Source organism: Schistocerca nitens, chromosome 5, assembly GCF_023898315.1.
Source record: "Schistocerca nitens isolate TAMUIC-IGC-003100 chromosome 5, iqSchNite1.1, whole genome shotgun sequence".
NCBI classification, from domain to species: domain Eukaryota; kingdom Metazoa; phylum Arthropoda; class Insecta; order Orthoptera; family Acrididae; genus Schistocerca; species Schistocerca nitens.
In genome coordinates, this window is record NC_064618.1 from 637,957,374 (window position 1) to 637,970,679 (window position 13,306).

A 13,306-nucleotide genomic window follows, 5' to 3' on the forward strand; every position below is an offset into this window, starting at 1 on the left:
GGTTGTGTTCAATGAGATGCCACTTGGCTTTACACAGAAACAAAAGCTGAAGTTTGCCAAACTAGAAGAAATACTACAAATGGTGGTGGAACACATCATCTAACAAATACGACAACACATACAAAAGAAATTAAGCATATAGCAGCTGCCAGAAATGCAAAAAATACACAAATAAATAAAATAATTAATTAATTAATTAATTCTGTACTATGCTATTCACAGCAGAAGGCTTGGATAATGGCTGGATTTCTTCAACATTTTTGACAATGAGGCTAATAGATTGCATGAATAAAAGTAAATAGACTATCTATATTTTGGTTTTTACATTTTATTCCCAAGATGCATCAGAAATGAAATCTAAAATCTAATCTATCTGACTTTCCATTTTTAAATTTAATTTCAGTTAAGTATTGGAAATAAAACCTAAAAATCGAAATACCGTAGGGCGATGGACTTTTACTAGTAAAATATATAACTTTTACTCTATGTGGTATATTAAATCATAATGGATTTGTTTAAAAAAATGGTTTCATGCACCACACAGAGAGAGTAAAAGTCATATAATTTATGAATATAAGTCCATTGACCTTCTGTTCCCCTCACACAATGTGTCATACAAACATCTGCAGTCTTTAAATTTCTCCAAAAACTGCCATTAAAGTTTTGTTCACTTCACACTCAGTCATGTATATTAGAACAGCATTTAATCTCATGCGCTGTGACAAAAGATGAACTTTTTCTGGAAAGCTGGCATGAAAGTGCTACACTCGGCACAACGTATCATGTGAAGTGGTAGGTGTGAGGTCGGTTGCCAGGTGGTCATACTCAATCAAAAGCCAGACACGAAAAGTCAGTCAGTTGGCAGGCCAAAATACCTATGCACATCCAATTTGTTGGACAGTTGATCACTCGATGCATGCCCTTAAGATATATAAGGAAATTATACATAACCTAAAAGGTATGGGTAATTTCCACATTTTATAAGAGATGCTGTACAATCAAAATCGTATCCTTTTTCCAATGCAAGCTGATCATTCAACTAATCTTTTTAATTTAGGTAGTAATGTTTATACAATTCAAATTATTTTGAAAGATTCATTTTGAGCCCTTGTCAACTAAATGCACAATTTCCATGTTAAACAGAATTGGAATGGGAAGTGTGTTTCTTGATGTTGAGATGTTCTGCAAGAGTTGACTTACATTATTCTCACTACCTTTGTTGAGCAACTGCTCATGAAAGTGGCTCCTAAAAAATGTCCTCCCTGTCTGTCCTATATAAAGACTTTGACATATATTACATTATGTTTTATATACCACAGGTTTGAGAAATTTGTCAACTGGAGGTTTCTCATTACATATAAAGAGCAACTTGGTGACATTGGACTTGTCATGCACCTGTGAAGAAGATACTGACATCTGCTAAACTAACACTAAGTAAGTTTCTGTAATACACTTCTTAGTTTTTACATAAATGTACGGCCAAGGTCCAATGATTTATAATATCCCTAATTTTGTAGGCTTCTGAAGATGACAATTTGTTGAGAAATGTAAGGCAAAACAAAAATGTCTGTGCACCAGACTGAATTTTATTCTGAAATATATGCTGCATACTACAGTTGCTTAAAAAATAGCAGCTATTAATAAAATAATAAATGTTTCCCTTTTGTTATAGTCGATGATAAGGTTGTGCACCATCTTGTTAATACAGTTTAGTCTTCAGTTTCGACTAAATATCTATTGAAAATAGCCTGGTCAGTAATGAAAGGAGAATAATTATTTTCAAAATTACATGCCACTATCAATAACAGGAATATTATTTTGAAATCACAAGATAAATTCTGTAAGGAACAAGATGCACAAAAATCCATAAGTTCTTTTTGAGAGCAAAAGTAAAATGTTTACTCTTTGGGCAAACATAACTTACTTTTTTCTTTATAGAAGTGCTTACACAATCATAGATATGCCAACTTCATTCTTCAGTAAATGGATAAATAAGAAAGCGAAAGATCCAATAAGCTGAATATGCTTTCCATGATATAAAACAAAGTATTGGCAGTCTCAGAAACTCAAACAGCATCAGAAGCTGCATGTAGGAACCTTACCACAAGAGAGATACTATGTGAAGAATTTGTTTCAAGTATTTACATAAGCAAACACCAAACCTAAACTATTTGTATGAAATAATTTCCCCTAATCTTATTTGTAATTTTCATTACGTTTCAATTACTATAAAGATAATTACCTTACTCTCTAATCGGAAGAGGAGTGCAAATCCTAAAATAAAAAGTATAGTGGTTGACTTTGTCATTGTATACCTGCAAAAAAGGAAAAACAATAGTATTACCACCACTTCATTGAAGAGAACAATGGACAAATACATAAAAACAGTATAATGAGGTTACACATGTAACTAAAGTTTCAGTAGCAATGATATCAAGCATCCCATGAAGGCTATACAATATGTGCTGAATACATGAAATCTGCAAGCATTTTGAAGTTTTGTTTAATGTAACAAATGAAATGAAGCATTTCTAATTGGTATACTAAAAATAAATTAAAAAAGATTATTAAAACTTTATCTGAAACGCAGTATGCCAGAATAGCACAAACAGAGATTGCCAGCGGCACATAGGAAAGACTGAGTATATGAAAAATATATCTAAAAACACAGATGATGTGACTTACCGAACGAAAGTGCTGGCAGGTCGATAGACACACAAACAAACACAAACATACACACAAAATTCAAGCTTTCGCAACAAACTGTTGCCTCATCAGGAAAGAGGGTAGGAGAGGGAAAGACGAAAGGATGTGGGTTTTAAGGGAGAGGGTAAGGAGTCATTCTAATCCCAGGAGCGGAAAGACTTACCTTAGGGGGGGGGAAAAAAAAGGTCAGGTATACACCCGCACACACACACACATATCAATCCGCACATACACAGACACAAGCAGACATTTGTAAAGGCAAAGAGTTTGGGCAGAGATGTGAGGCGGGCGGAAGTAAAGAGGCAAAGATGTTGTTGTTGAAAGACAGGTGAGGTATGAGCGGCGGCAAATTGAAATTAGCGGAGATTGAGGCCTGGCGGATAACGAGAAGAGAGGATATACTGAAGGGCAAGTTCCCATCTCCGGAGTTCGGATAGGCTGGTGTTAGTGGGAAGTATCCAGATAACCCGGACGGTGTAACACTGTGCCAAGATGTGCTGGCCGTGCACCAAGGCATGTTTAGCCACAGGGTGATCCTCATTACCAACAAACACTGTCTGCCTGTGTCCATTCATGCGAATAGACAGTTTGTTGCTGGTCATTCCCACATAGAAAGCTTCACAGTGTAGGCAGGTCAGTTGGTAAATCACGTGGGTGCTTTCACACATGGCTCTGCCTTTGATCGTGTACACCTTCCGGGTTACAGGACTGGAGTAGGTGGTGGTGGGAGGGTGCATGGGGCAGGTTTTACATCGGGGGCGGTTACAAGGGTAGGAGCCAGAGGGTAGGGAAGAAGGTTTGGGGATTTCATAGGGATGAACTAAGAGGTTACGAAGGTTAGGTGGACGGCGGAAAGACACTCTTGGTGGAGTGGGGAGGATTTCATGAAGGATGGATCTCATTTCAGGGCAGGATTTGAGGAAGTCGTATCCCTGCTGGAGAGCCACATTCAGAGTCTGATCCTGTCCCAGAAAGTATCCTGTCACAAGTGGGGCACTTTTGGGGTTCTTCTGTACGAGGTTCTGCGTTTGAGGAGATGAGGAAGTGGCTCTGGTTAATTGCTTCTGTACCAGGTCGGGAGGGTAGTTGCGGGATGCAAAAGCTGTTTTCAGGTTTTTGGTGTAATGGTTCAGGAATTCCGGACTGGAGCAGATTCGTTTGCCACGAAGACCTAGGCTGTAGGGAAGGGACCGTTTGATGTGAATGGGTGGCAGCTGTCATAATGGAGGTACTGTTGCTTGTTGGTGGGTTTGATGTGGACGGACGTGTGAAGCTGGCCATTGGACAGGTGGAGGTCAACGTCAAGGAAAGTGGCATGGGATTTGGAGTAGGACCAGGTGAATCTGATGGAACCAAAGGAGTTGAGACTGGAGAGGAAATTCTGGAGTTCTTCTTCACTGTGAGTCCAGATCATGAAGATGTCATCAATAAATCTGTACCAAACCTTGGGTTGGCAGGCCTGGGTAACCAAGAAGGCTTCCTCTAAGCGACCCATGAATAGGTTGGCGTACGAGGGGGCCATCCTGGTGCCCTTGGCTGTTCCCTTTAATTGTTGGTATGTCTGGCCTTTGAAAGTGAAGAAGTTGTGGGTCAGGATGAAGCTGGCTAAGGTAATGAGGAAAGAGGTTTTTGGTAGGGTGGCAGGTGATCGGCGTGAAAGGAAGTGCTCCATCGCAGCGAGGCCCTGGATGTGCGGAATATTTGTGTATAAGGAAGTGGCATCAATGGTTACAAAGATGGTTTCCGGGGGTAACAGACTGGGTAAGGATTCCAGGTGTTCGAGAAAGTGGTTGGTGTCTTTGATGAAGGATGGGAGACTGCATGTGATGGGTTGAAGGTGTTGATCTACGTAGGCAGAGATACGTTCTGTGGGGGCTTGGTAGCCAGCTACAATGGGACGGCCGGGATGATTGGGTTTGTGAATTTTAGGAAGAAGGTAGAAGGTAGGGGTGCGGGGTGTAGGTGGGGTCAGGAGGTTGATGGAGTCAGGTGAAAGGTTTTGTAGGGGGCCTAAGGATCTGAGGATTCCTTGAAGCTCCGCCTGGACATCAGGAATGGGATTACCTTGGCAAACTTTTTTATGTAGTGTTATCTGAAAGCTGACGCAGTCCCTCAGCCACATACTCCCGACGATCAAGTACCACGGTTGCGGAACCCTTGTCCGCCGGAATAATGACGATGGATCGGTCAGCCTTCAGATCACGGATAGCCTGGGCTTCAGCAGTGGTGATGTTGGGAGTAGGATTAAGGTTTTTTAAGAAGGATTGAGAGGCAAGGCTGGAAGTCAGAAATTCCTGGAAAGTTTGGAGAGGGTGATTTTGAGGAAGAGGAGGTAGGTCCCGCTGTGACGGAGGACGGAACTGTTCCAGGCAGGGTTCAATTTGGATGGTGTCTTGGGTAGTTAGACCATTAGGAGTAGGATTAGGATCATTTTTCTTCGTGGCAAAGTGATATTCCCAGCAGAGAGTACGGGTGTAGGACAGTAAATCTTTGACAAGGGCTGTTTGGTTGAATCTGGGAGTGGGGCTGAAGGTGAGGCCTTTGGATAGGACAGAAGTTTCGGATTGGGAGAGAGGTTTAGAGGAAAGGTTAACTACTGAATTAGGGTGTTGTGGTTCCAGATTGTGTTGATTGGAATTTTGAGGTTTTGGGGGGAGTGGAGCTGGAAGTGGGAGATTGAGTAGATGGGAGAGATTGGGTCTGTGTGCAATGAGAGGAGGTTGAGGTTTGCTGGAAAGGTTGTGAAGGGTGAGTGAGTTTTTTGAGGTGGAGGGTGGCATGCTGTTCTAATTTGCGATTGGCCTGTAGGAGGATGCTCTGAACAGCCGGTGTGGATGTGGGAGAGGAAAGATTGAGGACTTTTATTAAGGATAGGAGTTGACGGGTGTGTTCATTGGCTGAGTTGATGTGTAGGTGTATGAAAAGTTAAATAGGGAATGTGTCACAAGAATGAATGTTCTAAGACACATGCTTACTTTCTGTTTGGGCTGCTCCTACTTTTTTAAGCAAGAATCACTCAACTCATCTATCAGCTTCCATGACCTAAGCTACAACAGAACATGTGAAATATGCCATCCACAGAGAAATAGAGGGCCTATATATAACAAGAAATGTGTTCAAAAAGTAATGCAGCCTTGTGGAAGAATCTTTCTTTTTTTATTGCATGTATATTCCTTGTTTAATTGAGGAAGAAACGTGATGCATTAGAGCAGAGCATATTCGTTACCACATGTTAGATAAGCCGGGACTCAGAACATCTTCACAAGAAAAAAAGTACGGGAAATATCTACCAAACAAGTCCACCATCAAGCAGCTGTATGGCAAGTTACAGGAGACAGTAAATGTGGTAGTTGCACCCAAAGGTGCCAACATCGAAAATGTTGATAGAGGTGCAATCCAGACAATGAATGTGAGATGTCTGCCTAGCCAGCCTGGTCTCTCCATCTATGGTGCCCACACAGCATTGTGGAAGTGTATCCCTACAGAATTTGTGCTCTTTATGAGTTGTTTTCTAAAGACAATGGAAAGCATGTAACTTTCTTCAATAGTTTATGTCATCTTTAACTCAACATTGGGAAAAACTTAATGATTGGTTGGGTCAGAAGGTTCCACCTTGATCGATATGTGTATGCAAAGAACTGATGCATCTGAATTATGGGGAACCCCATCTGCTGCACGAGTTCCCTCTGCTCCCACAAAAAGTGGGTGCTTGGTATTCAATGTCACTTAGGCAAATCTTCATCACATTCTTTAATGGCTTAGTGAACAGTGAGCACTACATACAGATGGTGTAAACACTGTATAAACTGTATTTCAAAATCAGTAACAGCACACGTTATTTCTGCAGGACATTGCTATGGCATATATAGAGCCAACAATACCACCATGACTGTCTTTGATCAGTGTTTTCACAGACACGTGATTTCGAAGGCATTTTGGGGCACCCTTATTTATCGCCATGTGACAGTTTCTTATGAAGCTTTTCTTTAATGATGGTGATTACAGAATTGACACTCACACAATTTTCAAATTTCTGATAGAAATTTAACAATGTATTTCTCTAGTTTCTCAGCTAGGGTTACAATTTGTGTTTGAGCACATGCATCAGTAATTAATATTATATGACCACTTTTAATAACATCTGTAACATGGTCATTTTCCCATAAAATTGTGTTATTCTTCAAACATTCTCATCAGGTTTACAAGCAAAGAGAACAAGACAAAATGATAGGTCAAGCATAAATTTCTAACTACTTTCACATTATAAGATGTAATCTCTTATTCATATTGCCAATAAACATGTGTAAACAGTATGGGGAAAAAATGTGATGAATTTGTATGCTTCACTTGTGACTAAGTAAGTAGTGAGCTAATTTGAAACTGGTGCTAAGAAACAGTACACACCAAAAATTCAATGTAACTGGACAGAAAAAAAAATAATAAATAAATAAATAAATAAATAATAATCTACTCACCAAGTGGTGCTGGAACACACACCTTTTATGAAGTTTACACTTATGCAAACTTTTGGAGCCAGCGGCTCCTCCTTCCGGCAGAAGGGTTGAAGAAAGAAGGGGCGAAGGAAAAGGATTGGAGACGGTTAGGAGAAGGGGTAGATTTCTGAAGTCACCCACAATCGTGGGTCAGGGGAGACTTACCAGATGGGATGAAATTGAAAGACTCAATCAGTTGGAAAAGTCTTTCCTTCTCATCCCATCTGGTAAGTCTCCCCTGACCTGTGGTTCGGGGTAACTTTTCCGAAACCTACCCCCTTTCCTAAACCTCTCCAGTCTTTTTCCTTCACACCTCTCCTTGCCCCTTCTACTTCTCTGCTGGAAGAATTAGCCACTGCCTCCAAAAGCTTGCACAAGAATAACTTTCTTTTATGTGCATTCTCTGTCGCCACTTGGTGTGTAGATTTCTTCCTATCCATATACATTACATTGACAAAAATTGATTATTTTTGTTGTTACATCAAAAATTCAGTATGCCATGTAATGAATTCAAACATACATAAGTATAATTGAGCTGAACATCCACACACACGAAGAAATACCCATGCATTCAGTTATAATAGAACAAGAACACAATGTGACAGGTAACAGCAGTATAACACAAATAAATATTTCGTAAGTCATAAGTCATGCTCTTTAGACTTAACTACTATGGACACAACTAAATAAAAAAAGACTAGTAATAGTTGCTATTACCTACAATATAAACACTATTAAAATTATATTTGCCTGACAACTCCTTATACCCAATAACCAGTTTTTCAATCAGTATTGTGTGTGTGTGTGTGTGTGTGTGTGTAAAACACATGATAACTATTGTGTACTTATATTTTAAAGTTGTTTATGTGAACACTTAGCAGGCAGTCATATACTGATGACAATCAATACATATGAAAGATTTCACTCTGAAGCAGAATGTGCACTGTTTTGAAACTTCCGACAAATGAAAACTGCTTGTCAGATGAGAATTACAACATGGAACCTTGAATTTTTTAGGCACTTCTCTTATGGACTAAGCCATCCAGGCATGACTTACAACCCACTCTCAGAGGTTTTTAGTACTATCAGTACCTCTCCCACTTTCAAAACTTTTTACATCATAGAATTTTATCATGGACATCATCCACCAAAAATGAAAACTTATAACAAACAATGGAGCAGAAAAAAAAGAAAGAAAAAGAATGGCAATTTTCAACAAGAAGTGAAGAGTCCTCAACAGACATGAAATATGATGTATCCTTCATCCTCCTGCAAAACTGAGGAATTTGTTGGGTCATCTCATAGATGATCTCAGGATTAGGAAACATGGCAATTACAACATTTCATGTAAGTGTGGAACGATTTACATTTGGCCACATGTCGTGCAGTTTAAGATCCGAGTGATGAAAATCACTGTCATACTCGCTTGGGCCAAACAGATAAATTGTGCACAGGAAACCAAATAATATATGAGAAGACAAAAATTATAACCTGACTTTCACCCTTCTGAGACTATGTAATACAGGAGGCAATACACATTTGCGTGGTAAATAACTTTGTGGAAAGGGACTTGGGATTCTGACTAAGTACCACATGGAATCCTGTGCTTCTTGCAATTTGATAAAGAGAAAACAAAATTTTTGAACTGTAGCTCCATCACAGAACAACAAAGGATTTATATAACAATCAATTTTGGTTTGGTTCCCAGCTACAGTGTTGCTCAACAGCAGCAAAACCATCACTATCTCTGCGCGCGCGCGCGCGCGCACATACACACACACACACACACACACACACACACACACACACACAGCAGGAAACATTTCAGCTCCTGGTAAAGGGCTCTGGATGTCCTGCCGTTTTCCATATTCATGCAACTCAGTAGTGCATGCGCCACTTCTGGATGAGGCTGACATAAGAAGAGCATCACCGTGTGGATACCGACATTTGCTGTTCACCAGAAACAGCTACCTGACAATCTCAAGCATTGGTCTCAATGAAGTGTTGTAGAATTTCCACAATGTAATCCATTAGCAGACCTAAGAGCCAAAAAACCTGCCATGAAAATTTGAAAAGTCAAACATTATCCTTGAAATAAAGTTACTTACCAATTTTATGGGCTACACAGCCTAAAGGAACTATATGGTAGTACCTAAACAAATGAGTTATTAAGCAACAAACTGGCCTGGGATTTGTAACTTCAACCAACAGGTGGAAAAGAACAAGAAGAAGAAGAAAACAACGAATGGAGACAGAAGGTGGGTCAGTCCGGCCCTCTGCGCAGAGCACTAAATCCTATGTTTGGGTAATGTTATGCATAAAATAATTCTCTATAAAAATCTTAGTATTAAGCCAATACAATTAAACTAAAGTAAACCACATTCTTGCACTTTCACCACAGCTGGTGCTGGGCCCAACTGCCTGGGGCAGCACCATGTTTGGTCTTCTCTCTCCTGTTGCCGTGCCTAAGTCTGTTGGCACAGACCATGCTTCTACCAAGTCTCTCCATGCATAGTTTTATCATCAGGAGAATGTAGCCACCTGGAGGGAATATCCCAAAATATTTTGAAGTGACTACTGTACTCAAAGTTCATTCAATAATGCTGCAACCATGACCTCGGTTGTGGAAATGGAAGAATATGTAGTGACAATAGTTGTGTGATTTTATAACCCACTACTGCATAAAATTTGAAAAGGAATTATTTTATACATAACTTGGCCCAAATCATAGGAAGTAGTACTCAGTATAGAGGACTAGTCTCTTTCACACATTCTCTCTCCGCCGCCCCTTTTTTAAATGGCTGCTGACATTCTTAAAATCCCAGTGTAGTCACTTAATAACTCTGTTAAATGAATGGGGAATTTTTCACTTCCAAGGCAGTTATTTATTTAAACTTTTTTCTTTGTTCCTTTAACACATGGAGGCTGCTGAGCTCTTACACCGACAAGTTACTTTGTAACAAGAGTATAATGTTTTACTTTAGTTAGTTAGCTGACTTAAGTTATATAAATCAGCTTAGAACGCCTTTTTAAAACAAATATGAAGGTGTGTTGTTTGTAATATGGAACCAGTTATATTTGAATAAATTTTGTGATCCCAGACTGATAAATAAAGAAACCACAGTAGATGTGGTTCTCTTTAAAATATAACAAATGTCTAACATTTATAGAACAGCAGAGAGCCAAAAGTTAAGCAATTCAATGTAGAGCCTCTGACAGACTGAAGGTTGGTCAAACTTATGCAGAGCTGCGCATATTGCTAAAAAATCATTCCTCTGTTGTTCATAAGATTATGGCTACAAATTCTAATCTCAGGTTTGATATCTGGGTGGTTCTGCTAACAATTCAAAGCAGTCTTGATGAATACTTATGGCCAATATTCACTGTTACACATTTGGCAAACAGGATCGAGACTGCCATCTCTGCTGTAGCCTTGCCCTTACTGGGGGGGAGGGGAGGCGAGGGGGGCATTATGAAAGTCTGTTAATGTCAAGTACTGTGTGCAGAACACTTTATGAAGCTATTTTATATGAGTGTGAGATTCAGTGCTGTTTTTGGAGTGAGCATGCCAACATTACACTGATCAACCTTGGAGACTGATTCCCAGTGTAGTTTGGAACAAGTAGGCAATACCCACATTCCCATAGATCTACTTTGTAAGCAATGAACTGCTAAACTGAGAATTCCCCTCTGACTGGCAGCAAATAAACAATAGTACCAGAGAAAGAGTGTCATCATACAAGATGATTTTGTAACTAGTTTATTTATAATAAGGGTTGAAGCAATATGATGTAACATTTTGTTCAAGGAGCATAAAGAAATGGAGGGCAGAATGATGTGGAATGATACTCCAGAGGAATATTTCCGCTGAGAAGAAGACACTGCGCAGATAATGTGAGAGAACACCACCCCTCTTGGAAGAATGGACTCGACCAAAAGATACTGTCCAGGGGCATGCAAGGAAATGTGACATTTTAAATTTTTATTTTTGTGGAGATTTTATGAAGAAATATAGTTACATATGTTATGTCACTTCTGCCAGCAGCACAAGTCAGTGATTACGTAGAAGGCAACCAAGTAAAAAGTATGTAAGAGAAATGATGTCACCAAACAGAGGACTAGGCAAACCTATAACTAAAAGAACCACAACAGCCTATGGGCTTCTCATGGGGCAGTGCCTGTACAGTGGGTCTCCCCGACCTTTCACTGCTCTGCTCTCACACTACACCACCCAACCAGGTGTAGTAAGCACTCTGGATTGCTACGCAGTCATTCTTGGTTATCTGCACCATGACTGCCATTTTTGTAGGTGAGTCGCCACTGAAGTATATTTGCTTCTAACAATTCATATTAATTGCAAAAGATCAAGAGAGCCAACTGTCTACAATAGGCAGTTGAAGTCAGTGTTTGTAAATAGTAACGCTGCATCTAAGTCCTATGTGGCTGCAACGGCAAAGGTTGGGTATATTATAGCAAGAGTGACTGAGCTCGATTACACAAGCTCACTCTTATGTTCCTCAACTCCGACAGATTTGTTTCTGGGCGTATCAGAAAGGGGACTGGTCTCAGGTGTCAATGATGATAAGATAGTTTCCTTGCTCTGATGGTGTCATGGGTAAACTACAAGAAGAATGTCAATACATAGATAGTAAAAACTTAACAGTAAAAAAGTTCAAAGAGTAAAAACTCACAGTCCGAAAGTTTTGGCAAATATTGTCCAAGTAATTATAGTGGTATAACATAATCTCCTATTTACTGCCCTGAGTAATTTTTCTTGCTGTATTATGCAAAAAGGCAGCGCATCTCATGGATATCCCTGCAGTGACAGCATAAAACTTGGGTGAAACAGAGCTGACCTTCAGGGCAGCATTAGTGATACAGTGAAGTGAAACAAGAGCTGACCTTCAGGGCAGCATTAGTGATACAGAGAAGGGATTGCTTGTGAATTTAGTTGCTGGCCCATTTCTCTCCAATGATTAGGCACCAAGAGGTTTCTTCCCTCGAGATGGTGGAGGTTTACACGGTGAAAGCACATATAATGATTCAACAAGAAACTGACTCCACTTATTAGCTTTTAAACATTTCTAAAACAATGATTTTATGTATTTTTGGTTAAAACCACAGACAAAAATAGCATTCCATGACAACCACATGTCCTTGTGCTGCTAAAAATGGTGTGATTTAGTCCAAGACCACAAGTCTCAAGTACACGAAATTCCACTTATATACAAATTGCTCAAGATGGAGTGCTCACAACTCAAACTGCAAAGATTGACCCAGATTGTTCTCGGGAGATGTACTTCTATTCGCCACAATTTTCCACAGACATCTGACATAATGAGAGCAACAAGTGTCTTTTGAAGTTCATAGACACCAGTATTAACAACAGCACACTTAAGTGTTCATGTTGAAATATTGCTCAAAGTAATAAAAATTGTACGCTGCATTAAACTGGAAAATCTATATTGTTCATATGAAATACATTCTACGCTAAAAATATCTTCGAAATGGTATGCAGAAACACAAGACAAATGAAATATGATCAGACCTAAAAAGAAGAAAGAAACAGTCCTAATACCAAAGAAATTGGGTGCTGACAGGTATATTACTAACTCTTCAATTCAATAAGTCATAAGAATGAAATGACTAAATGCACATGTACATTTATAGATGTTAAAAGAGGCTTTGACATCAGATTATCCACAATTTTTACAAAAACTGGAATGCAGTTGCAAGTGTCTAAGGACATGAAAGGGAGTCAGTAGCTGAGAATGGAGCAAGATAGGGTTGTAGCCTATTTTGCATGTTATTCAGTAAGAAAACCAAAGAGAAATTTTTAAAAAATAAGGGAGAAGAAATAATAACTGAGATTGGGCTTTGAAAATTTGTCAGAAGCAGGAGAGAAAAATAAATTCAACATAATGTATAAGCTTTTGAAGAAGATGAACATCGATAAACGTAAAATTAGACAACTGTAGTCTGCAAAATTGTCAGGTGATGCTCACGGGAACTAAATTACAAAACATAAATAGCACAAGAAAGAAGGAGATATAAATTTCCGAAATTTGTTACAGAAGAATAATGATGATTAGATGGGTTAATTGGAT

General features: G+C 39.3%; 1 protein-coding gene across 2 annotated transcripts in view; it reads right to left on the reverse strand.

Moving 5' to 3' along the window:
* The window catches only part of LOC126259209 (solute carrier family 35 member C2), a 178,781-nt gene that overhangs the window by 57,247 nt on the left and 108,228 nt on the right, over nt 1–13,306 (reverse strand). For both annotated transcript variants that reach the window (XM_049955804.1, XM_049955805.1), the window contains exon 3: nt 2,243–2,315. In XM_049955804.1, coding sequence (XP_049811761.1) covers nt 2,243–2,315 — 73 coding nt within the window. The remainder of the gene's footprint in view (nt 1–2,242; nt 2,316–13,306) is intronic.